This window comes from Urocampus carinirostris, chromosome 7 (genome assembly GCF_059441175.1).
Source record: "Urocampus carinirostris isolate Australia breed hairy pipefish chromosome 7, RoL_Ucar_1.0, whole genome shotgun sequence".
In the NCBI taxonomy this organism is placed as follows: Eukaryota; Metazoa; Chordata; class Actinopteri; order Syngnathiformes; family Syngnathidae; genus Urocampus; species Urocampus carinirostris.
In genome coordinates this window covers 18,832,041-18,858,566 of record NC_142355.1, presented here as the reverse complement: position 1 = coordinate 18,858,566, position 26,526 = coordinate 18,832,041, and the positions used below count along the sequence as shown (strand labels likewise).

Here is a 26,526-nt window from a genome sequence, read left to right as displayed (position 1 = left end):
GCGACAGAAACAAAATGAAAATAAATCCAAACAGCTTGCCAACATCATTTTTGCCGTTCCATGTATTCCGTTACTCCCTGAGCCTGCACAAAATTTAGTCATTTTATTCATATTTAGTTTCTTTTGTCTTTTATTAGCATATTTGGTATTGGAGTCATCCAGAAGTAATTGAAAGTAATCTAGTTAAAGTAACCCTACCCAACCCTGCGTGTAAATCAAGCCCAGGCTGCTCTTGTTGTTGAATTTTGTACCATTTCAGATTATAAACCATAGGTAAAAAATGGCTGCCCTTTGAGATTTTACGTATTGATTCCTATGTGGCCAGTAGGGGAAGTGGCTCGTTTTGGCAAATAATACACATAGATTACAATCTAACTGCAACAGAAACATCTCCTAGGGCTGCAACAACTAATCGTTATTATAGATTATAATCGATGATTAAAAGCCTTGGCAACTAGTTAGATCATCGATCCGCTGTATCACGAGATTTATGAAGTGCGAAAAATCAATGCAAATAAGTATGACCACTATTCCATTGTGGCACTGGGAGTTGTAGTACCGCTTGGTCCTGCAGACAGCGCCCAGGCCATTATCATATAAAGGTTCTCATTTTAAATCCTAAATATCTAACATCGCATTATTAGAAACAAAATCCACGTTGTAGTTATTGTGTTTCATCGTGCTGCAAAAATAATTATTTTCAAGGGAATGGACAGTGCTGCAGAAATAGGGGCGATAAAACAGAAAATAAGTAAATAAGGTACAGATTCTTCAGCAACAGTTTCATATTGAGAATGTTTATCATATTTAAAGATTTAACCAATTTAACCAATTGATGTGTTGGGAGTCATTAAGTGACCCACCAATTACAACCCCTAATGTTGAGCGACAAGCAGGGAGGCAATGAGTACCAATGTTGTTAGCCTTACGTATGACTTGGCTGAGGCTTGAACCAGCAACCTCCCAGTCTCGGGGCAGGCGCCCTACCCCCAAGGCCACCGAACTGGTCATATGTCGTAGTAGCGATATAGATATATATATATATATATATATATATATATGACCCAGTAATATGAGACCCCCAAAAATATTCTCAAATTAAAACTCAATCTATTAAAATCCAGAAGCCTGTACCACCACACCATGTGCATTTGCTGTGCCATGTGACGAATATTAAGCTCTCCCATCCCTTGCGCACATGACAAAGCATGGGGAAGAGACAAAGTATTGCATAAAAAAAATCTGACATACTGACAATAGGTACCAAGAAGGGGTCCACCATAATTAGCGTGCTGACAGTTATCAAACTGATCACAGCCGAATATGACGTCAGTTGTCGGCTCGATAAGAAAAAGATATAATCGTTTGCTGCCACGCTAAAAAAAATCAGGGGCAGACACTACTTGTTAGAAAGATTCGACACGTTGATGTGCGATTTTTTTCCACACACCCGCGTATGTAAATGACAATAACTTAACTGCTGCAGACAGTCCCCAAATGAGTGTTTTGATCGCGGCACACTGTTACTTTTCTGTACTAGACATTTCCCCGCTCATTTTTTTTTTTTTTTTAAACGTAAGCAATGGCCGTGAATGGGTTCATGTTTAAGCCTGCAGCTAGCCGGTGCGGCTTGTTCAAAACAAAGTCGAGCTTCTTAATGTGTGCCTTCTGTATTCCAGAACTGAGGGTATTCAAGCCTTTTTAATCTTTGTCCCTTGGCAGACCGATGACAAGGGCGTCTTCAGCACCGAATTATCTCAGGAATACAAGCTAGCGGCGTCCACATTCGGCCTGGACCAAGACGCTGTTTGGACGTTGTCCCGACAGGCCATCGAATGCATCTTTGCAGGAGACGCTGCGAAAGAGCGATTGAGGCGCAGGTGGACGCAGTTACAGCCGCAAGCGCCCGAATGAAAATTCCCGGACATGCTTCGAACAACAGCTTACCTCACTTTATAGAAAAGGGAAACTCTACGCTACTCACTTTTTGTAGAAAACACAACATTTCAAAACATAACACTTGTTTAAAATGCTCTTTTTGATGTGCATAGTTTAAAACAAGCAAGACTTTATACATGCCTTTATATTTGTATAAATATATGGCACAAACATAATGGTGATTAAAAAGAAATTCCAACACTTTTCTGTCCTGTTCTTGCAAAAGAAGATAAAAAAATCCAGGTTTTCCAACCGCGTGATTCACTTGAACTTTTTCTTTCCAAATTTAGCCTTCTTGAATTTTCCTTGCTTCTCCTTTTTCTTCTGCTTGTCAAGATGAAGACCTCCGTTGCCCAATATGTCTTTTCCTGTATCTAGTTTCCTCTTCTTGTCACTGGTGGGAAAAGATCGAAATCTTTATTTTTTACTGTAGTTTTTCAAAGGGTTTTAAATCCTTCCCTCCAAATAGTATATAGGACAGCGATCCCTCACTGTAACGGATTATTTTTGAGTTTCACCGCTTTATGGATTTTTATCGTATCCCGCATTCTGATTGGCTGAACAATCTACAGACTCATTTTTTTGACGTTTATATCAGTACTTCTATTTGTAGAATGTAATGCTTGAGCCTGTGAAAGGTCTGTTTTTCGGTTACAGTGTACAATAAAGTATTTGATTGTAAAATGTGTTAAAAAACATTCTTTCGCAGGTTTTGCTTACCAAAAAAATCTGTCGGAACAGAACCCCCACCCCAAAAATATTGTATGTATATAAAGAATAGTGAAATGGTACTACTACTAAATTGTTGAAATGGTGCCAACCTTGTCCCCAGTGTCCCTTTGTGTAGTGGAACAAACATAGCTGAAGGACACCATGAGGCAGCTAAAAGGGTGAAGTGTTTTTCTGCGATCGTTCACATTTCCAATAAATCCGACTTGTATGCCATCTCCTGTAACTTCTATGCGTCTTTGTGCACACGACAAGCATCCCGCATGGGCAGAAGAGGGCGCGTGATGTCACACGCAATGCGCCCATTGTTTGCGGAAGTACTCATGGATGCCAACGCCATAGCGTGTCTAGCAATTTGAAATTTACGTGCAACCGGACGACATTTTCACATTCTCAATTCTCACTTTCCCTCCATTGAGTGCTTTCCGTTTTTCGTCCGCCACGGTGTGTTGATTTCTATGCTACGCGGAAGAACATGGAAACCGAGAAGCCACGAGAGAACTTAAGATCAATGAATCGATGGCTCGCGAGTGGAGGAAGCTGAAAAACCAACTCAGACACGTGTCTATCTGTGTTTCACTTTGGTTGTGGTTTATAAGTGTTGTTTACAAACTCAGTTTTGCTCCGGCTGTATTTTTAAATACTCAGACTGCTTGTCTCTGTTGCAGTAGTACGGTTGCAGCAGAGAGCACCCCCGCCATATCAGGTGGTGTGGCCTGTGTGTTGAATACAGAAATAACCAGCTACGGAGACTAGGACTTTTAACACTGTGTGCCCTATGGTCGTCAAAATACTGTATGTGTTTATGGATGAAAATCCTACAAAGGGCGCTGTGAGACAAGGAAAAGCAGAGGTGAAGGAGAACAGGTTGTTGCGGGTAAGAGGAGGAAGAATGAACTAGAGTGAGGTGCAGTACTCGTGGGACAGTCTGGCTTCTTGGCCCAATTTTTCCACCCAATGCAACCGCGACTCAAAAAGTTTGTCCACTCCCAAGTTAGGATTGGTTCCAACGTTAAATCTGTTTGATCTTAACCATTCTCTCCCCAGCTTTTTTTGCAAGGTAGCTCACTTGCCCTTCTTTTTAGTACCTTTTAATGCTGACCATAGCAGTGTTCCCGGCCTTTTTCAGCACCTCGTCCCATTCCTCACTTTGCCCGCTGATCTTGTATCTGCAAACAAAATGGATTACGTCACAGCTGCATCAGGACAGTGGTTTCTTGCAGGTGCAGGGACGCGGCGTTCTTACTCTTCCAGGTAAAGTTCCTTTACTTTTTCTTTATTCTTCTTGTGCATCTCTTCAAACTCCTTTGCCGCCTCGTTCTGGTTAAAGAGAAAACCAGTTTCAGATAGGGTTGTCGCACTATTCTTTTACGATTTCAAATCATTGATTTTTGGATCTGTTGTCCTGAAAATAAAAGTGCTGAATAAAAAAATGTGATAAAACATTTGTTATTGTAATACATTTTACATTTTGTTAAAATGAGCATACATGCTTTTTCCAAATAAAATATCTTTTTGGGGTGCTTAGAAATGAATGTGTTTTTAAAACAAAAATTAAAGCAGCCATATATATATATATATATATATATCTCATCTCATTAGCTGCACCGCTTATCCTCAGTAGGGTCGCGGGGGTGCTGGAGCCCATCCCAGCAATCATCGGGCATTGGGCAGGGGACACCCTGAACTGGTTGCCAGCCAATCGCAGGGCACACGGGGACAGACAACTCACTCGCTCATTCACACCTAGGGACAATTTGGACCGGCCAATTCACCTGAAATACATGTATATATTACTAATAGAGGTAAATTGTCAAATTTAGCATTCACCCCTACAAAATCCGTTAAGTAAATGTGAAAATTTGATGCAAAATTAGTGGATTATTACTGCCCGTCACACCAGAATTTTTTTTCAGTCTATGTCGTATATGCTCGCATACAACCCAAATAAAAAAATAAAAAAACAATACTGAAATTAAGGTTGGCTTATATATGCATAAAACAAAATGAACACAAGAGGGCATACATTTATAGCCACCCAACGGCCCAAGACAGTGCCCTCATGCTTTCCCAAACTCCTGATCGCTTCATCTTATTCAGAACAGTGCCAATTGACTGAATGTGTTGAGGAGGAACCACGTCTCATTTGATTGTAATTTGGTGCGTGTTCTTACTTTTTTTTCCCTGCTAATTTGTCCCAAGAAAAATAGTTAAAGGGAGGGACAAGTGGAAAACAGTGACAAGTTGAAAAAAAAATGATGATTGGGAGATACAAAAATGTTGTCTATCATCGAAGCGTTGCTTCAAGGTACAGTAATTTTTTTTTTTAATGGTTTTCGTTTTTTACTGGTGCATTAATCTTTATTGTCCACATATTCGAATAATTATCGATTGGCTACACTCGGGCGCTTTAGATTTTCTTTTTGCTTTAACCGATTTACTACCAATAATAATATAACATTAGGCATGAAATTCATAAATACAAATGTATCATGACTATATTATACTAGCCTTTATTTTTTACTCTAAAGTAAACTATAGACTTTAAAGTCAAACAAAAGAGAATCCTTGAAAAATAAACGACACAACCAAATAAAAAATGGAAATATTAACTATTCAGTGCTGTAAGAATACAGGAACTATTTACAATTCAACTTTTAACCCAATTTGACTAAAATAACAGAGAACCTCTGAAAAACCCACAAAAATAGAGATTAATATGTGTATAGCAAAAAACAAAATATCATTAAACTCTACAGAATAATGGCAATTAGAAACACAACATACCTAAGCTCATAGGGAATGTCAGATTCTTCTGTCAGTGATAGACATTGCACAATGTTTTAGAGACAATTAAATAGTCAAAATGAGACCAAATAAGGATAATTTTCTTGCTTTGACTCATTTTTTAAAAATGTGCTTTTTGTCCGTTCCTGTGCTCAGATTTCTGTGTAAAAAAATTAAAAAATGGGATTTCTAGGCTTTTAACTAAAACGAGAAAGTTTGATCACATTACCCCGATTTTGGCTAACCTGCATTGGCTCCCTGTTAGCTTAAGCTGTGATTTTAAGGTTCTGTTGGTATCATACAAAATCATGCATGAACTTGCTCCCTCATATTTTTCAGATTTAATTACCCCCTACTTTCCAGGTCCAGAGCCTTTGCTCTGAAAATGCTGGTCTACTCGTGATCGCAAGAAGAGATCTGCAGGTTCGAGAGCGTTCTCCATTCGGGCCCTGGTGATGTGGAATGCTCTGCCCCCTGAGATTCGATCTGCAACATCTGTTTAAATCCAGGCTTCAAACTCACTTCTATTCTATAGCTTATGAAAGACTTACATTTCAAGTTGACAATATCTGTGTATTATTTGTTATTGCAACATCCATTGCAGCCTGGTCATCCTGGAAGTAGGATTACCTCATGTGCGGTCCCTTTTCAAGGTTTCTTCATTTTCCTCAGTTGAGGTTTTCCTTGCCCTCGTGTAGGTTTTAGATCAGAGGGTGGTGCAATAATAGTCTGTGGTTTACAATAATCTGTGGTCTGTGCAGCCCTTTGAGACTCTTTGTGATTAAGGGCTATATAAATAAACATGACTACTTTTTTAATTGGAACTAAAAAAGTTTAAATTTGCTCAAAGTGAGGAGAGTGAAGGTAAATCCCTCTGATAATAACCAGTGGAACAAGATGAACACTTTAAATGGAGATATTTGAAAAAAACCTACAATTCAATTCTGCGAATTAAATTTTGGAAGAGCTAGAAATTTTGGACAAGACAATTTTGTTTTTACAAGCAATAAATACATTCTAACAGGAGCTCTACAATGTCATGACTGTTTTCCAGAAAAGTATTACAATACCAGATCATCTTGAAGGCTTCGGGGCGTCGGTTCCATCGTGACCTCTTTTGTCGTCGCCATCTCCGCTTCGATGGCTTTTTCTTGGATGCCGTTAAAAACCTACAAGATACAACAGAGATGTTCGTGAAGGTCTCACATTGAAATCATGCAAATCAGTTAGTTTCAAATTTAGGGGAGATTCGTGTGATTCATCTCCTCCACTCAACCATTTATCTTTGCTGGTTTTAGCTCAAATACTCAAAGAATTGCAAACATACTTGCACAATTTTCCGCAGGAGGCGGTTGAAGAGGCCCATGAGCTGCGAGCTTGGGAGGTCCACTTCCTTCTCCAGCTGCTCCACCGATTTGTGTTGCAGTCCGATACCCAAGAGCAGTGCCTGGAAAACAATTTCAAACTCTTCAGACGTGCAACTAACATTCATCCACATCAGTAGGTGGCAGTAGATCACTAGATCTTTTCTTTTAAAATAGTAATTATATGGGGTAGCACGGCGGTTGAGTGGTTAGCGCGCCCACAGCACAGTTCTGAGGTCTGTGGATCAAATCCAGCTACTATTTACAGTTCCTGTGCTGAATTTTTCTCTTTTGAATGAATTGACTCACGTACTATTGCAAAGGTTGTACGGCCTACAAACGTTGTTTGTTCTTACAATTCTTTCACAAGATATCCATTTCTTTTTATTTCCCGATATATATTGTCGCATAATATTAACATTTTTGGGGTCTTATTTAGTCATTTGTAAGAAACAGAACTGTATTTAATCACATTTTTTTAGTGGTAGTACAATGTTGGCAACAATATTCACTTGATATAATTGGAAATTATTTGAATGCAAGACAAACTTTTTATTCTTTTTTCGGTGTTTTTTTCTACTTTTTAAAAAAAGTTCCTTTAAAAAAATCTCATGGTGTTTATTTTTTCTTACTTTTTTATTTTTGTTCTCTATTTACTTTTTTCCTACATTTCTTTATTTTATTTTTTTCTGTCTTTTTTTCTAAATTTTTCCTTTTTTTTAATCTTCCTTTTATTTCTTTTTTTCTCAGCTTTTCACTACTTTTTACTTTTGGTATTTTTTTCTTTTTTGTTTTATTCCACCCTTCCTTTAAGTCATTTTGTGCATAACTTTACATAATATTTGGTCATGTTGGGATTAAAGAAGCAAAAACAACCTAAAGAGCCGTTTAGGACCCAAAAAAGCCGGTTCCTTTTAGTGAACCGAGCCGAAAACGCCGGTTCTCGACACTTTACTAACTTTACTCAACTTCGTTCGACTTCAAAATACCGCATTTACGACACAATGTCAGGGGAACTCGTGTATTTTAACTTCATGCACTGTAACTTTGACTTAAGTCGCTTCTTTATTAGTAATTTTGAGCCCTCATTTTTGTGCGCCGGCTAGATTTTCTTGTGCGTAGAGAATGTGCGAGCAGTGCGCAATTGCGCACGCGCGCAGCTTAGAGGGAACACTGGTTTTCAGTAGGTTCGATTAGTTTAACAAGACCATATGTGCCTTTTAAAACTATTTTCAAAGAACATTCAATGAGTTGGGCCCCCCGTCCATATGACTTTGACACCCCCGACTTCGAGTAAGTGCAAAAATATCAATAGTTGAATTGTAAAATAACAACAGCATCTTACACACTGTGCTGTCGACAGAGAGACGTCACCCAGTTGCTTGAGGAAGAACAAGCGCGCCACGGTTGGGACCAAGTCCATAATGAGGTGGTAGTCCACCATGCTGCGCGAGTACAACTCGAGACGTTTGAGGTCGTACGGGCTTAAGTGGATCGCCAGCTCTGAGGTGCCGATTGCTGCAAAGAGACGGACCGTTGAGCTCCGAGAAACTGGCAAGAAGTTTGCCCGTTGGACACCTACTCCTCACGGCCTCTGTGGCGTTCTTGTTCTGCAGGATGCTGAGGGCCAGGCTGGGGGAGAAGCTGCAGAACTGGTAGGAGAGTAAAGACAGGAAGCGCCTGCGGAAATCTGAAATGTGCGAATAGGTTCAGCGGGGGGCAGAGAAACAGGAGGACTTTAAGAGAAGCTTTGGGACCTTTCCAGAATGCCGACAACCATTTGCCCTGTGGCTCATCACCGTGAAGCTCCTTCACCATCACGCACGAGTGCTCGCCCGTCAGATCGTTCTGAGCGAGAGCAAAGAAATGTCAACCCAAAAGCAGAATCAAATGATGCTTTCTGACCAAGGTTGTTTTTTTTTTGTGGGGAACTCTTGGAATCCGCCAATTAAATAAGTAAAAAACTATATTGTAACAAAGATCTTGCCATTTCTAAGTTCTCATAAAGGAACATTGTGTATCTTTGGCCACTAGATGTTACTGAATTGAGCATTGCAAACAAAAACAGGTGCTGAAAAGCACAAGTAAGAATACAAACTATGGAGTCTCACAGTGACCAAACCACACCATTTTTCTTCTCATTATTTTTGCACGGCTTAGGTGCCTGTAGCGGCAATAAGGCGGACAATTATGTAATCTCCCTCATGTTACGTAAAAATAGCAAATTTCTCGACCAACAAGTATCTTAAAAACACATCTCATATGATAGGACATTTATTTTAGCCTACAATTTAAGTAAACAGCACAGTAGCCTAGATGGTAGTGTGCCCGCTTTGAGACTGGGAGGTCGCTGGTTCGCGCCTCGGCCGAGTCATACCTAATTGGTAAAATGGCGGCGCCCTCTGTTGGCTGCGGCTGCATCGGCTCGCTACAACGGGTCAGGTGTATCGACATTTCGTTCTGTGTACATTGTTACAAAGAATGACAATACAAAGGAAATTATTATTATTATTTATTCATTATTCTGTCAACCACAACAAGCAGTCCTGGCCCTGAGGCAGCAAAGCAGCACCAGACAATCACACTGCCACCACCATGCTTTACTGTTGGGATGATGTTTCTTTTGTAAAATGCTGTGGGATTTTGATGCCAGATGCAACAGAGTGTATACCTTCTAAAAAGTTCAATTTTTGATTTGTGAGTTCACAGAATGTTTCTACAAAAGTCTTGAGGATAATCAAGATGCTTCTTTAACGACAGCAGTGTTTTTTTGCCTAGGATCTCTCCAATGGATGGCATTTTTGGCCAGTGTTTTTCTCATAGTGGAGTCATGAACGTTGACCTCAAATGAAGCCAGGGAGGCCTGCAGTTTCTTGGATGTTTTTTGCGGATGTTTTGTAACCTCCTGGATGAGCCGTCGTCACACTCTTGGAGTAATCTTAGTTGGTCGACCACTCTTGGGTATGTTTGCTACTGTTCCCAGTTTATTCCAAATTAATATCGGTCCAGATAAGCCCCCAATTTTTTTATGCCTTAATAAATGAAATCAACATTTTAAACTACGTTTTGTATATCCTTGGGTTGTCTCTGTGTGATATTAAAATTGGTTTAATGATCTTAAACCTTTATGAGTGATGAATATGCAAAAGCACAGAATTTAGGAAGGGGGGGATACAGCACTGTGCATTCAGTCCCTTTAAGGAAAAGCCACCAAGTCAAATATTTAACTCTTACAATTTTTTTTCAGAATAAAGTTTAAAATCTGACTTGATTTATTTTTTATAACTTAAAAAAAATATTACAGTTGAAAACACTTAAAATGCAGATATTTAACAGTTGGAAACAAGACAATAATATAAGAGTTTTCATAAATTAAAAATGTATTGTTATTAAACAAAACATGAATACATTAATAAGATCAATGAGTAAAAAATATTTCAATTTAGAAAATGTAATTTATTTAAAAAGTGGAAAGTATTAAAAATGATTAATATTTTTATGAACATTTAAGAAAAAGAAAACTACAAACAAATTCTTACTTGTAACTTTCTAATATCATTATGTAACATGCCCGTAAATTGTTTTGTGAGTGTACGGTAGGAATAAAGCTTTTTCAAGATTGCTTTGGCTCCTTTTTGAATCATTAACACACAACCCCCCAAAAAAGTGTTAATTTGCTTGGAAAATAGCCTATTAAGCTCAACTTATTGCAAATAAATTGAGTTCACAAGCTTAAACTTACAGGCGTTTGTCTCAAGTAGACAGGCGTGTAACCCGCTTTCTTCCAGAATCTGAAACATTAAAAGAAAAACAAAAGATAACCTCTTTATAAAAACATCTACGCTTTCTAATGTTCCTCCCGCCCCGACGCGTCCTCACTTGAGTAGCTGCCCGGTGAGGCCGTAGGAGACCCCCAAGTAGTCCAGTCGCTCGGCTCGCCTCTCGCTCAACTTTAGCAGCAACGGCGGCAGTTCCTTGCGCGGCGTCACAACCTCCTCCAGCAGCGTCACGGCCTGACACCGCATTTGCACAATTGACCCTCTGCTTCCGTTTGTACCTTTGATATCACTCCAGTCCCTACCTCGCTGCTGACGGCGTTGATTTCACTGGGCTGGGCTGCTGTGTTCTCATCCATGGTGGGGAATTTGCCCTCGTAGTACATTTGCAGTAGCTGCAGCACCCGTGAGCCGTAACCCATCTGCGGGACAAACGCTTCAGTTCTCACATGCACTGCATGGACTCAGACATTAACTAGAGCACTGTTGTTCAATTATTCTGGCAGGGTTGTAAGACCGAGTCCAGTGTGCAGCACTTCCCCAATTTTATCATAACAAAATAAGCATGCCATCTTTTATTATCTTCTTCCTGTAAATAACATTCATTCAAGTCTGTAGTTGGCAGCAAAATGCCATTTTAATCATTTTTATATACTGATTATCTGCTCATGATATAGTACAAAGAAATATACTTGATGACCTATTTTGTTTGATGAAGCCGTTTAACCCTTTAAGACATACATGTACACTGGAGATAAAAATTGGAAAACAATTTATCTAAAATTGAATCATTCTTAAAGAATATGCCATCTTCACTGATAAACAGTTTGAGGACATTTTGTTGTGTCTATACCATGCTACTACAAGACTTTTCACAAAAATGGATAAGGCATTTCAACAAAAATAACTGTATTTTGCCAAAAATCTGTAAAAACATTTCAGGTGCCCATCACTTAGCGGTGCTAATCTAGCACACGTTTCCTTGATTATCTGTCAACCCCTATTTAACTGGCATTCTAACTGCCAGTTTCAGATGGTAGGCTGTTCTTAAGTGACCGAAAAGCCTTTGGCAGCAGGTTGTCCGGATGAAAACGAAAGGGATGACCTGATCAGCCATAGCAAGACAAGTTGATTGGTATTCTCTTTCCAGAAGTCAATCAATGATTGTGCAACCTTTCGCGTAATAATGGTGCGGAAACATAAATCACGAGTTGCGCTACGCATGTTTATTTTGGGGTCTCATTTGAATACACATTGTATAGCTGCGTATCGTTCTTTTCAGATTTTTTTGGGCCAACCAATGTGCAAATAAACATTTAAATCAGTCACTATAGGCTAATGATTCTTGAAGCCCAAGTAGGTCATGTCGTTTTTTTCAATACAGGTACTCTCATAGACCGCCAGCATTGGAAAAACCTGGTTCATCTGGTCGGCTCAACGCACAGGGACGGGACCCCCCGACCTTCGCTGGAGCAATAAATCAAAAAAAAAAATCATAGGTCGTCAGAGGCTTAAAAACTGTGGAAATAAGCTTGCAATTGGCCGAGAGTGGTGTCAATCAAAAGGTCAGAGGTTAACGGCCATGCAAGAGAAATCATCTGCCAGGTCTGTTTACAACAATGATCCTCAAACGATGCAAATATCCTTTTAGGCAGATTTTTTTTTTAACTGTCGGTATTCTCGTTTATTTTGGCGATAATATTTTACACTGTTGGATTCACTGGATGGTCCTGGATGTAACAACTCCATAATTGCGGCGAATCCTATAATCAGCCGTCTCTGAGAGCATGTTAAAAGAGCTTAGGTTTAAGCTTTCCAATGATATGTAGCATGATGAATTTCAGTGACTGAAAACACACCTCCGTTCATCAATCCAGATGCCCACCGACCAACAATTGATAAAAGGGTTGAAAAGTTGTTTTCCCCCTAATTTTATGTTTACTGTTTTGTAGGTATTTATTCATTCATTTATTGATTTATTTCTACATATGGCAGGATCAGTTCTCCCTAAAAGTTGTTAAAATATGTTATAAGATTTGTTTAAGTCCCCCCAAAATCCAATTCATTAGACTAAATAATCCATTCTGGGTTTATCTGTTGCTAAAATGATCAAGACTGGAAAAACACCATTTTATATCGTCTTACCCCTTGATAGTCGGGATTGACAGCAATTCGCACAACTCTGCCGCCAGACAGGCTTCCAAATTCCGGATCTTGGAACTGTAGGAAAAGGATCAATTTTAGATGAATTGCAAATTTTAGGCAACTTTAAAATCCAGATTCTGTGTACCTGTTCGGACACGGTCCACGGAATGAGGTCACCTGATGCTTTCTTCCCCCTTGAGAGGCTATTGAGGATGGACTGCCGGGATATTTCGCCTTCCAGACACACCTGAAAATGATTCTCAGTGAAAAGCCATCCGGTCTTAGACAGACTAGGTTCTTTGTTAGTTCAAATTAGTAAGGATGGTTTTAGATGAGAAAAATACACAAATCTATGACTTTGATCAAGAAAAATGGTCCTCGACTAAACACTATGGACATATGCTATTGATCTGAATGTACTCATATTTCTAGGAAAATAAAACAAAAATATGTGCATTAGCCTAACATAGCGGATGGGGGATCATTTTTAGCATTATTTTAATCTAATCGTAGTACAAAATATTAAAATGTATGAGAACATCGTCCTCATTTTGTGAATGATTTACACAATTTTAACAGAGAATCAAGTACAAAAATAAGATGTACAAGAAAAAAAAACAATTTAAAGATTCGATTATCTTTTCCCATTAAAAAAACAAACAAACATTTACATCAAGTCAACAAAGTTTACAATTCGGGAAAATATTTTTAAGAAAAGATTAAATTTCCAGGTGACAATTTGTTTCGATTATCACACTACCAAGTCTTATGGCCGGGCAATAAACGACAATTTGAAAAATAAAACATGTAATGGGGTAATGGAATTTAAAATTAGTTAGAATTTAGTAAAGCTTGTGCTGGGAGAGGTGAGAAGTCACCAAGCATCCACCCTGAAGAAGAAATCCGGCTTCTACTTCCTAATTCATGAGTAAACATACTGTACGGAATCTCCAGCGCGCTAAGAACTTTGACATTATTATGGTTTAATATCTTGTGCATCCATTTAATATGGTTGGTGTGAAGTGTAAAGAAGAGGCAAGCTGTTTCTTTTAAAATGAAATTGGAATAAGAAAGCTTGATGCGGTTGAGAAAATGGTTTGATAGCTTTTTTTTCGTCCACTTTTTACCACGGAGGAGGGAATCGCTTAACTCCTCCAAAAGTAAGTTAAAGTTAACTTTATTTATCTTTATAGAGCATATTATTTTATGAAATGTTTATTTTTTGTACAAATTAATACAGTTTTCCTATACAGGCCTTAAACATACTTATATAAACCTTAAACATACAAAATATAGCACGGAAGTACCTTACGAACAAATTCAACGATTGTCCGGAATCTATCTTGTTCGTAAGGAGGGCAGCGTCTGTACTCATTAACCCCCGGCCTTGCTAAAATGGATTTTTGATCTCTATAGTCAATGGCAGCTTCGTTAAACTGGATCTCTGACGTCCAGTCAGAGGCAGTGATTGAATTAAATGTGATTTAATATCTATTAACTTTTTGGAGTATTTTGTAATCCAATTGTCTTCAAACATCTGTTGGGTTAGGTTTTTATTTTATTTTATCAATTGAATTAAAGATTCAAGAATGATTGATTCAAATTAATCGGTTTTGATTTTCAGACCTATCCCAATCCCAGCTATTGTGATTGACTAAGACTAGGGACAAGCTGCCCTTAACTACCTGCACCACAGCCAAGACCTCAGGCAGAGAGTTCTGCGTAGGGGGCACGGGTGGCAGAAGGCAGAACAGGTGGTGGGCTGGAGCGTCCGACAACATCTGCAAGTCATTGGGGGAATTCTGGAGAGGGGAAGAAGTCATCAGCGGGTGGAAGAAAGAAATGAGGAGAAACCAAAGATCTGACCTTATAGTGAGACGCCACGTAGAGCGCCATCAGCCTCTGCAGGAAAACTTCGGAGGCTTTGTGGTAGCAAAACAACGTGTCCCTGTTAACGTAATATCTAAAGGCGGGTTCAGTTTCAAACGATCGTCAGACACGATTGCAAAAGCAAAGTCTCGATTTTTTAAAAGAGGATACAGGTCGCACGTTTGCGGGATAGGACAACCCGAGATGAGTCTGGGAATTTTCAGGCAGTCCAAGCAGAGCAACTCATTGAGCCACTTTTCCACTGCGTCGCCCGCTGCATACCTGATGGACTCGTCCATGCTGACCTCGTGAAGCGTGCGAGCTGTATGAAGGAAAACGGGTGATTGGATATGACAGTGGGGCCGTTGACAAAAAATTAATAATAGAATCCATTGTCTACTCGTCGCCAGACACGTTTTTCCAATAGTGAGGAATCTGTAGATCAGGGAATGCGAACCTATGGCTCGGGAGCCATATTTGGCTCTTTTCGTCAGTACGTATGGCTCCGAAATAAAATGTAACTATTGCACATCTCTCTGTGGCGTTCCAAAGTCAAGTGATTTCATCCCGATTTTGGTCAATATGAAGCTGAAGCAACTTAATGCAGAAGTTTGATAAGAAACCATTTAAACAGATAAATAAAAACGCTGGCAAACGACTTTGATTGGGTGAGCAGTACAGGTGGGCGGATCCCTGCACACAGCACAAGGCACTTCCTTCTCTCTCGCGCAGTGCAGTCTACACCGAAAGTGAATATGCTCATCGTTTGCAGTAATTTGTGACATTTTTACAAAAGCACTTTGCATGCACATAGTTTTGAAGTCGTGATTAAGGACAAATTTCAAGGAAAAAATTGCCTCAACACTCTTTACTTAAGGTGGAAGACAAATTGAAAATGGCATATTTACAGTGATTTGGGACACAGGATTTGGCATTATTATCATTTCGTACATTTGATTAAATCATCAAATGACACACAGTGAAATAGAATGTGCTGAAGAACTGTCTAGAGAGCGTGTTTGGCAGTTATTTCAATTTTGTCTGAAAACATAAGTTGTGGCTCTCTCAATTTCTTTTTTTAAAACATTTTTTGCTTTTATGGCTCTTTGGGTCAAAAAGGTTCCTGACCCCTGCTGTAGATGAATATAATCTCTGCTGAGAGTCCCTCATGCGCAATAGTATCTCCATCTCGAACTCAAGTAACAATCATTCGTAATCGTTTCATTAGTCGGTGACTAGTCGCCTATAAAAATAGTTTCTCGTTTCAGCCCTACACGACAACGCTACTGACAGTCACATACCCGCTGCCAGCCTGGCCGTGGTAGTATTCCTGTTCTCGGCAGACATGATCTTCTGGCTGTCAGCACTCTGCTGCCTCAGCTGCTGGATCAGTTTGAGGGAGAGTGAGCGGCCTGTGCCTTCGTAGCTGGAAGAAAAGGATGCATTTGTTGAATCCGAATTTTTATACAGAATGCTTTAGTTTGGTCTTGTATTGGAGGCTCAAAAATATGACAAAAACTGCAACCTCAATCAATCCCAAGAACATTACAGATGTTCTAGAAGGCTTCTCTTGGCCTTGCGTTTGCTTCCCAAACCATGCCTGAAGTGTGTTTTTAATTAACTACATCTAAAAGGGACAGAGTATAACTTAAGAGTACCTGGAGGTAGCAATAAAAACATCATTACAAAAACAATTCAAGATTATTAGCAAAAATACATGAACTACGTAAATATGCATGGCAGGTCCAGAAATCTGCATTAGTCATTCATGAAATGAGCCTCGTCTAAACCGAGTTGACATAATTGTCTGCCATCTTGCTGCTAAAGATTCCCAAAAAAATCAAATAGGCTGATTAATAACTTTATTGTACAAATTTAGTATGAATACAGTTAAATATTTGTAACATTCAAAAGATGTTAATGATGATGGACAACAGGTTTATAAAGCACTTGTGATATTGATTAGTCTCCATCATGGGTTGAAAACTTTGACCCAAAGAGCTATAAAAGCAAATTTTTGAATTTTTTTTCCCCCGGAGAGCCACAATACATATTAAGACAAAATTCCACAAAACTGCCAAACCGGATCTCCAGACAAGAGCTAATTCTTTAGATCAATTTATTTCACTGATTTGATGAAATATATAATATGATAATAGATGAAATAAGAACAGAAAAATAACAAAAGTAATGACCAACAATCCACAAGGTATCAACACAAACATCACCATAAACCACAGAGAGCCAGAACCTGTCCCCCAAATATAAATATCTTCGAGCTGTCATGTCAGAAGAGGGGTTAGAACCACAAATCATAGCCAGGATAGCTTAAACCGCAACTGCACATGCCAGACTTAAACCCATCTGGAGGGACAAGAACATGCAGTGAAATCAAAGATAAGACTTATGCAAGTCCTGGGTAATTTCAACTTCCCTCAGCTTGTGAGACATGGACTTTCACAGCAAAACTGGAAAAAAAATCCAGGCTTTGGAGATGCAATGCTACGGGAAACTTAGGTATCAGCTCCTTAGCCCATGTGACAAACGAAATGGTGAGCAACTCCACCAGAGGGCACAATTAGACCCTACAAAGAACTCTTGTCAAACTTCAGTAGTATGGTCACATCACAAGATCATCAGGACTGCCCAAGATAATTCTCCAGGGCACAGTCAGAGGGGGAAGGAGGAGAGGAAAAACGAAAAATGACTGGGCCGACAAATATTCAGAAATGTACTGGTGCCAACTTTACCACGACCGTCAACAGTGGAGAAAGTTGTCCAGAGTTGTGTCCTCATTGGTGCCCCAACGACCCATGCAGTTAAGAGATACACCACTTAAAATTTATGCAGTTACTTTAGAGTGATAAGGCTCATTTTGACCTCAATAATGGTTTCCAAACAAGGTGCGGGCAAAGTTATTTTGTAAAAATGTCACAAAACACAGAGAAAGGTAGCGACATAATTAAACAGAAACAAGTGCTTGTGCTGTCTGTGCATAGCTCCACCCATGTCTACCTCTCACCCAAACTGCTCAAGGTGCTTTGCTGGCGTTTATGGGTATGGGTGTTCACAATTTGTTCAGCGGGTTTTCCTCATGAAATGTCTCAACAGTAAACATATAATGTTTAATGAGCTTCCATATAAAGGATTCTTTAGCGGTGTACAGCCAAAACGACGTATGTTGGTATGACATCGCGAATGTAAACTGTAGTCCAGTTTGTGCGCTATGAATACTGGACTGAAGCCTTTTTTATATCAGTGTTGGTTTGGCTTCACTTGGTTTAGTCGTCATTACTCAGTTAAAATCTGGAACAATTTGGCTAAGAGGTAAAGTCTCATTTTATCTCAGAGACAGATGTACTCATTAAAAAAGCCATACCTGGCTCGCAAGCCACAGGTGAGTATTAGGTGGGGGTGACTGTCTGCGTGCATTTAATAGGCTGGTGTATGCTGTCAGTCATGCCAGGGCATGCCCAATAAACGATTCTGAATTAAAAACAAACAGAGGGATAGCGGCACGAAGCATTTAGCGGCTTGTTACATTTAAAAAAAAAAAAAAACTAATTAAAATCAAACTAAGGAATGTAAGAAGAGCGCAAAGAAATGCTTATGACCAGCAGGTGCTCCCCTGATAGTTATCTTGTCCGGAACTGAGGCGGTGTCAAAAGGGAAAGCAATGGCCCCGCTGGAGGTGCGGCCTCCTGCCACAGCTAAGCTAACAACCCTCACAAGCTACCCATGTTGAGCCTGGCTAGTCCCCAATGCCGGATCCATTAGCCATGAAACGATCTGGTGCAACAACACGTGTGAAACCGCTACATTTAGGAGTCTTGTATTTTAATCAGAGACTTGGCTCAATTCTAAGACACCCAATGCTACCTTTTAGCTAGCCAGCCGTGCCCTAAATTGTATTTTTATCTTAAAAAGAGAAGCCCTCCAACTTTGTTTGTCTACTTCACAGATTTTCACTTATTGCAGGTGGCTCTGGTCCCCATTAACCACAAAAACTGAGGGATAACTGCTTTTTATAGCTACCTCTAGGAACAACTTTATTCAATTTAAAATGGAAAATGATTCATTTAGACTATATCTTTACCGCGATGAATTAAATGTCAATTTTTTTAAAAATTGTGTTAAAGCAATTGTTACCAGCTCATGTGCAGAAAATGCCTTTAAATGTTGGCACGTATGGGTTTCTAATGACTAAGGCTCGATTACATTATTTTGTCACAGTAACAACAATGTTAGGTTTCAAGAAAACGCAAAAGTGTAATGTTGAAAAAAAAAAGGTCTTCAAATTGATATCTTGCTTTATTGTGGTCAATAATGCCAATATTTCCTTCCCGGCATAAGGATCTCTACTCATTTCATTCTGACTACACAGCAAACACGGATCATTTCATTGTAAGAGTACTGACCCGTTGATGGTGGAGGCCATGAAAACAAGATAAGGTCCTAGCAGTTTCTTGACTAGTGGCAAAGGGATGGCTGCAGCCTCATCAATCACCAAAAGCTCCGCCTGGCCAAGTTTGACGGCGTCACCCGGGTGGATGTACTGCAGTCAAAAAGGTCAATAAAATATCAAACCAAATTAGAAACATGTTGAAAACAGTTCAGGAAAATCATTCTTACCTGAACAGTCTGCCTGTGCTCTTTAAAGATATTCACTCTCACTACTGCTTTGCTGAACTCTGGATTGAGCGACTGAATGATCTCATAGTCTAGATGCTCCTGCAAGAGGTAAATATGGCGTGAATAGCAGGCTACATAGCAAGCAAGGGGACAATATCGCCTTTTACCTGATACTGGAGAGCGTCGAAGCCTTTGAAGATAAACTCAAACATGGTGTGAAGGTTATCAGGGCTTGGGGAGGTTACAAAGATGTTGGAGTAGCTGAAATCAACATCAAAATGTTGTTAGCCGATTCTTTAAGATAACTTCCCATCTAAGTTCAGCCCCAGTTTGCATGCTGTTATTTTATTCCTACCCGAAAGCCACAGCTCCGGCGACAGCGAGTCCCATGGCGGCTGATTTTCCGCGTCCACGAGCTGCCGTCACTGCCACAGTGCTCCTCAGTGTCTTTTCCGAGATAGCCTCAATAAACTTGAGCACAGCTTTGGCCTAGCAAAGAAGACAATTTACAGGAACAAAACTTGGGCAAAAAAAAAAAAATCATGACACTAATAAAGAGGTCCATCACGATTTATTAAATACTATGTTCTATTAACACGTTTACACCCAAACCACTAACAGTAAAATGGAGCTTCGTGAGTATAAAGCCGCCAATAACAGTGAATGAGTTCATTTCCAACCACCGATTAATGATAATTTGGGATTCAAAGATCTTAAAATGCATTAATGTCAATACTTAACAACAGGGAACCTATTATTTGTATCAGACATCATAAGTTATATCCACAGTGGCTTGTTATCAACACTAGAGATCTTATTTTATAAAGCATTTGTTAGGGAAGAAAACCATTGCTGTCATGTGAAAATAAACATATCTCCAAAGTTGTTTTTGTTTGTTCTCTATCAAAATTGTACCTTAATGTTTTGAAGATGTTTAAAGGGGAAATTGTGTGTAATTTACTGCCTCCAAGTGAAAGAAATGGATCGTGGGATGAAGAGATTGCAGGTTCGATTCCCGGTCCACCGTGTTATATGTCGAAGTGTCCTTGGGCAAGACACTGAATCCCTAATGCCCCCAATAAGCAGGTTGGAGCCTTGCATGGTGCATGGCCGCTATTGGTGAGTGAGAGTGTGTGAGTGAGTGTGTGTGTGAATGGGCTATATAAATGCAGACCTTTTACCATCTAAAATATAAATATAAAGCAAAAAACTGCACGATCATATAAACAAGCATTTTTTTAAATACTTGCAGGTCAAGAAATTGACATTTATTTTAGATAACATTAGGCCCAACTAGAGTGAGTTGACGTGATTATGCGCATCTAGCTGCTGATCATACCACTAAAAACTCCAAAATGGTGCGGTTTGGTCACTTTAAGCTAGCTTCACACTGCAGAGAAATGATTTTTTTTTTTTGCATGGATGCGACCCGTTTCGGATCTGTAAATATTAGTCCTAGGCCACTTTCGTATTTGGTGGTAAATCCGATACAGATCAAATCTTTTGGAACGTGACTGCTGTATAAACGGCCGAGACGCATTGATGCAACCTGCACATAATCGATAGAAGACAGACGTCACTATTCTGCGTTCAATGAGGCGGGAGGAAGTGGACAAAAACAGAGAGAGCAATTAATGGAGGGAAAGCGAGGTTTTGGATTTATTCATATTTGGAGTGACGACTTTCTTGAGCCTCCGGTAGCACAATAACTTTAAAATTGCTAGATACGCTCTGCCGTTAACATCCATGAGTACTTCCGCAAACACTGAGCGCATTGCGTGCGGCATCACGTTTCCTCTTCTGCGCATGAAGGATATTTATGGCGTTCACACAGGAGATAAAGTCGCATTTAATTGGAAATGTTAACGATTTCACAAAAACATCGGATTTCACCAAAATATTGGAATTGAGCATTAGGCTCTGAAGTCTGAACATAGTCTTTGAGTCTTAGTACTTCGTAATCTTCCTTGGGCTTTGTACTGTACTATGTCACCAGCCACTGAAACACGTCATGCCACATTACACTGGAAAGCGCAAACTCTTGGGATTCAACATATGCTGACCATTTCAAAGTGTACTCATCACAGGAACATCATGATCTGTCGGAAACAAGATACCTGAAAACTATAAAGCCAGCTTAACTCACCCAGAAGTGCTATGAAACTCAACTCATGACACAATTCCACACAATTATGGCGTGGTTACATCCAGTACCATCCAGTAAATCCAACAGTGTAAAATAATCACTCTAAAACACAGTAATGCCAAGACATAGAAAGAAAAATCCGCCTAAAAGAATTTCTGCATTGTTGGTAGTTCCTCGTTGTAATCCATTTGTTTCGCCACATAATTTTGGTTGATAAATAAACGGACTCGTAAAATTATCTCTAATATGGCCGTTAGCCACTGAACTTTTGAGTGACACCACTGTAGGCCAATAGCGGACTTTTTTTCATGGTCAACAGCCCGCATTACCCTATAAGAGCTTGTATTGATAAAACAGAGATCGCCTCCTTTAGCTCCCAATAAGTCGGCCAGTAGTAAGCAATTCAAATAATGACTGACGCATAAGTTAGCCAAATAAAATTCTCAAAAAAATCAATATGCAGATGTTCAGAAGGTATTCAAGTTAGACCGCAAAATAAACGCGAGCAACGCCACTCGTGTTTCAATTTTACGTATCATTATTATGCGCAAGTGTGCACAATCATTGATTGACTTCTGGAAAGAGAAATCTGACAGTTATAACCCTTTCGAAATGTCAAAAAAATTGACCGAAATAAAATACAAAGTTTTTAGTGGTGTAAACTGGTCATCTCCAAATAGCCACTTTTGGAAACGCCTAGACCTACCATTTGAAAAATGTGTAAAACACAGTGGGACCTCGCTACTTCGCAGTTCGACGTTCGCGGGTTCAGAGCTTCGCGGGTCAAAAAAAATAAATAAATAATAAGATAAAATAATAATAAAAAAAAATGTTTTTAAGCATTTTTGAAGGGGCGTCGCTACTCCACTTATTGAAACATAAATATTTTGTTTGTTTGTTTGTTTGTACATGATTCAATTGTTTGTTTGTTTGTACATGATTCAAATTGAATCGTTTCTTCCGGCGCCGTCACGAATGGCAGCCACTCCAGCAGCTCCCGTGTTATTTTCGATTGTTCTCGATTGTTCTCAGCTCAGGGATGCTGCTGGAAATGTGAATTTCCCTTCGGGGATGAACAAAGTATCTATCTATCTATCTATCTACTTCGCTGTTCCACGTTTGCGGGTTCAAAGCTTAGCAGGTCTAAAAAAATAATAATAATTAAATAAAATAATAATTTTTAAAAATTATATATATATATATATATATATATATATATATATGTTTGTTTTTCAAGCATTTTGGAAGGGGCGTCGCTACTTCGCGTATTTTCACTTTTCGCGGGTGGTTTTGGTCCCCGTTAACCGCAATAACCGAGGGATTTTTTGTCTCTTCGACCTGCTGCCTTCCGGCAAGCGCTACAGGTCACACAAAGCAAAAACGAACAGACTCAGAGACAGTTTCTTCCCCACAGCCATTACCACCCTAAACAGACACCGCACAAAAAACTGAAAACTGTTGCAAAAAACTACCTCACACGTATGTAAATGGTACTCACGTACATGCTGTCTGCACTATGCTTGTTCACTGCTCAAACAGACACCGCACAAAAAAACTGAAAACTCGTGCCAACACTACCTCATACGAATATAATGTTACTCATGTCTTGTTCTTGCACATGCCGACTGCACTACGTTTAATGCTCAAATTGCACAATGTCTGACCATTTCCTGTTTCTGCACTATGATGTCTATGTTTGCACCAATGCATATGCTGACTATTTTTGCACTATGATGACTTTGCACCAAATGCAATATTGCACAACCGTTACGATACCAACGTTATCACGACAACACTGTATGTAACATCCCGCATGCCGACATTTCTTGTGTAAATACCATGTAAATTATAACTATAGCCTTATCCCCCTTGTCTTATAACATTATCTTCTCTGTTCCTTTATCTTCTTGCTCATACCTCACTATGAATGTGTAAAACTGGAGTGTCATGCCCAATTTCGTTGTCACAATATGTTAGCCCATTTGTAGCAATGACAATAAAGGTATATTCTATTCTATAACTGTACAATGTTTTTTTTTTTCAGATTGCGATCAAATTGACAAGGGACTGGGTAAGACTTCAAGCTATTGTCTCACCTGTTTTCTAGCTAAGATGCCAATGATACACTCATCTGCAGGCATTTAATTGCAAAAAAAAGAAAATTCCGACAAGAATAAAAACGTTCTATTTCTATGTATTCCAACTCAGATTACTCGATGGTAGTAGCATTTGCAGTGATGATTGGGGACAAATCTTCAGTGTGTTACCTTTCAAGACATACCAAAACCGTCCCTATTCTCAAAACGGTTAAAGAAGAGTATTCAATTAACTTTTGGGTTTGGGATTTTAGGCGAACTTTACAGGAATGTTACAGAGTTAAACAAAAGGGATATTAAATGAACAATTAAATTTAATGTGGGTAACAATGTGAAAGCAAAATCTAAATGGTGTGCTGTGTAATAGAAAAATAAAAAAATATTATTAATCTGGTTTATGCCGAGTTATGAACATTCTTCGGAAGGACTTTACCTGGTCCATAGTTTTGCAGTTATCCACCAGCACACCCACAGGCTGAGTGTCCTGGAGAGACTCCTTAAGGTCCTTCAGCTCTTGTTCTTGTGGAGACAAACCGTCCTCCTGAGAAACAAGCAGGAATGAAAGATGTGTTAGGGTTAGGGTCAGCACTGACAAAACAAACAGGTTGCGGTCACCTGTGTCTTGGGTGGAACGGGTTTAATGCTGGCCATGTGGCTGGAAATAGGTAGAATGTTCAGCTGGTCGTCAATGACGACGCAGTTTTTGCAGGAGGCCAGGGACAGGATGAATCTTCGGGAGGCGAAATAAAGGCAATGAATACATGAATGCAAAATCCCTTAAATGTAAAGACTATTTACCTCTCGTTGAATCTTCCAACCACGTCTTGATGAGCTTCTGTTCTATAACGGGCATGAACATCCTGAAGGAAATAACCACAAAAAATATGGATTAACGTTGTTGAAGGGAGACTTTTCAAGCCTAAAGCACTCAAGGGGGAACACGTTTATATAATAATCTTAAATAATCCATCCACCAATTATCTGCACCGCTTATCCTCAGTAGACATGTGTGTTTTTGGAATGTGGGAGGATACCCACGCAAGCACGGGGAGAACATGCAAACTCCACACAAGGAAGGTTTGATCCCATGACCTCAGAACTGTGCCACACATGCGCTAAAGACTGCGCTCTCGGGCTGCCCTTAATTCAATGCATTTCGATCCAAATGTATTAAATAAAACATTTATGTTGAGTGAATGGTAGACAATTGCTTTTTTTTTCCTTTGTAAAAAAAAAAAAAAAAAAAAAATCAGCTAACTCTTGCAAAAAAAGAAACCATACACTGTCATTGGTTCCTAAATAGTATTGGCTTGTATTTTTTAATGTTAATGTGAAGGGGATTTTTATGTCAAGAAAATTTTTATTTTGGGCCTTTTAAAAATTAAAGATTACTGACTGAGCCATAAGCAAAATATTGCTTTATTTATCTCGTCAAATTTGAGTATATTTATTATATTTTCAGTAGATTAAATTAGGTTTACCAGACTATATGGGTCATTAAAAAAAGTCAACAATGAATCTCGGCTAAATACTTTTAATGCCAGGTCAGAATTTCGGCTAAATCTATGTACCGATAAATTGGATGCCTTTATTGATTTGTAAAAACGCTGATAAATCCATCCAATGAAGGTGAAACCAAATTACTCACCATGGTCATTGTGTAGAGTTGCTTGAGGGAGTTCACTGTACGCAAAAGTATAACTATAATACCGCCACCTTCAATGGTCTCAATAGTTCTGGCTAGGAGGTTGGGAGTGAGCGCTTCAAAATCCTACAGCAGGTAAATACAAAGCTCAGAAGGTTATTTCAGCTTTCATTTGGACAATACTGGATATTGAAAAGAATAAGTAAGAACTCACTTGTAGGACACACATGCCAAAAGTGTTTCCCAGTATTTTGTGAGTCTCTTTATAGTAACAGTAACGAATGTTAGTGGCAGCGACGAAGAGCTCAAAAGGGTCGTCTTGATTCAGATTTAATGTGCCCATTTTGATTTTCTTCTGCAGATGCTTCATACGTTTCTTGCGATTGCTGCTTAGACACACGCATGAGCAACCGTGTGAAAACAAAAAAATATGTATTTGACCTAAAATAGGATGTGTGCGGTCACCTGCTGAAGCCAAGTTCTTTTTTGTAGCACCACAAAACCGACGGTCTTGCTCGGACGCTTGCTTTGGACAGCATATGATGCAGAATCACAACCTGGATCATAAACGCCCAATATTTGTGTTTGAGTACCAAAGAGTTCCAATCTTGTCAAATGATCAAAATACTGTACCTGATCTCTTCCACGATCCCCCACCACGACAAACATTGTGCGGTGTTTAAGTGCCACCCCATTTTCAATCTGGACACGGATTCGATTGTCGATCTTCTTGCGTACAGTTGCCATTTTTGAACTTGGGAAAAAATACACAGGGATCAATCATTTAGCACACTAGCTTTCATGTTATATGTCACCAGCTTGTAGGGACATGGAGTAAGTGGTGAACCTTTCAACTTTCCGGCGAACAAAGTGAAGCAATTATACACTTTTAAATATTATGACTGTTGCGGAGAAAACTAACATACAGTGCTCCAAAAGGTTCCGGTACACATTAAAATAAATTCCACGTTTTTTAATTCGGTCCATTAGGGCCACTTAGGCATAAATTGCTGTAGTGTTAAGGACTTCCGTCTGAAAAAAAAAAACAAAAACACAACTATTCTGCTTATTAGTGTATGTATAGAAATAGAGAAGTTGGGAACCCTTTTATATTATGATTTAAGAGCATCCTCGCGCTGAATGGTTTGCTAATGTGCGCATCTTAACATCAGCAGCGTCAACACACTGAGGCAATAAATACGTCAGGAAAATGACGGAACCGATAATAAAAAAAAATGACATTTTGAAGTCAAATGGTTACCTTAAATTGCGAAAACAATTCCCGATAATGTCCAAATGTCACAACTTTCGGTCAAATATGTTCTGCCATCATAATCAAGTCTCACATGGGGCGACACGTTTCACGAAGGACCCTTGAGTGTGATGTCATAACCCCGCG

General features: G+C 39.3%; 2 protein-coding genes across 2 annotated transcripts in view; one reads left to right on the top strand and one right to left on the bottom strand.

The window, feature by feature from the left end:
- mapda (N6-Methyl-AMP deaminase) overlaps positions 1 to 2,622 on the top strand; it is a 9,469-nt gene extending 6,847 nt beyond the window's left edge. The window contains exon 10 of the mRNA XM_088339966.1: positions 1,723 to 2,622. Coding sequence (XP_088196092.1) covers positions 1,723 to 1,914 — 192 coding nt within the window. The 3' untranslated portion in view covers positions 1,915 to 2,622. The remainder of the gene's footprint in view (positions 1 to 1,722) is intronic.
- nat10 (N-acetyltransferase 10) lies at positions 2,066 to 26,526 on the bottom strand. The gene is made up of 29 exons (XM_088339963.1): positions 26,389 to 26,526; positions 25,761 to 25,881; positions 25,593 to 25,684; positions 25,342 to 25,513; positions 25,131 to 25,253; positions 24,281 to 24,342; positions 24,098 to 24,212; positions 23,916 to 24,023; positions 19,596 to 19,729; positions 19,408 to 19,501; positions 19,241 to 19,339; positions 19,027 to 19,163; positions 15,910 to 16,034; positions 14,780 to 14,930; positions 14,606 to 14,702; positions 14,425 to 14,541; positions 12,885 to 12,986; positions 12,740 to 12,814; positions 10,900 to 11,016; positions 10,698 to 10,831; positions 10,561 to 10,609; positions 8,576 to 8,666; positions 8,401 to 8,508; positions 8,164 to 8,336; positions 6,782 to 6,901; positions 6,525 to 6,623; positions 3,914 to 3,987; positions 3,756 to 3,836; positions 2,066 to 2,332 (listed from the first exon to the last, which is right to left on the bottom strand). The coding sequence occupies exons 2-29, from the start codon at positions 25,872 to 25,874 to the stop codon at positions 2,200 to 2,202; spliced, it is 3,096 nt and encodes a 1,031-aa protein (XP_088196089.1). The 5' UTR covers positions 25,875 to 25,881; positions 26,389 to 26,526; the 3' UTR covers positions 2,066 to 2,199.

Coding starts and splice junctions, on each gene's coding strand:
- nat10 (XM_088339963.1), bottom strand. CDS start 25,874: ATGGCAACTGTACGCAAGAAGATCGACAATCGAATCCGTGTCCAGATT. Junction 14,931..15,909: donor CACGGCCAGGCTGGCAGCGG/GTATGTGACTGT, acceptor TCCTTCATACAG/CTCGCACGCTTCACGAGGTC. Junction 12,987..14,424: donor AGGTCTTGGCTGTGGTGCAG/GTAGTTAAGGGC, acceptor AATCATTTTCAG/GTGTGTCTGGAAGGCGAAAT.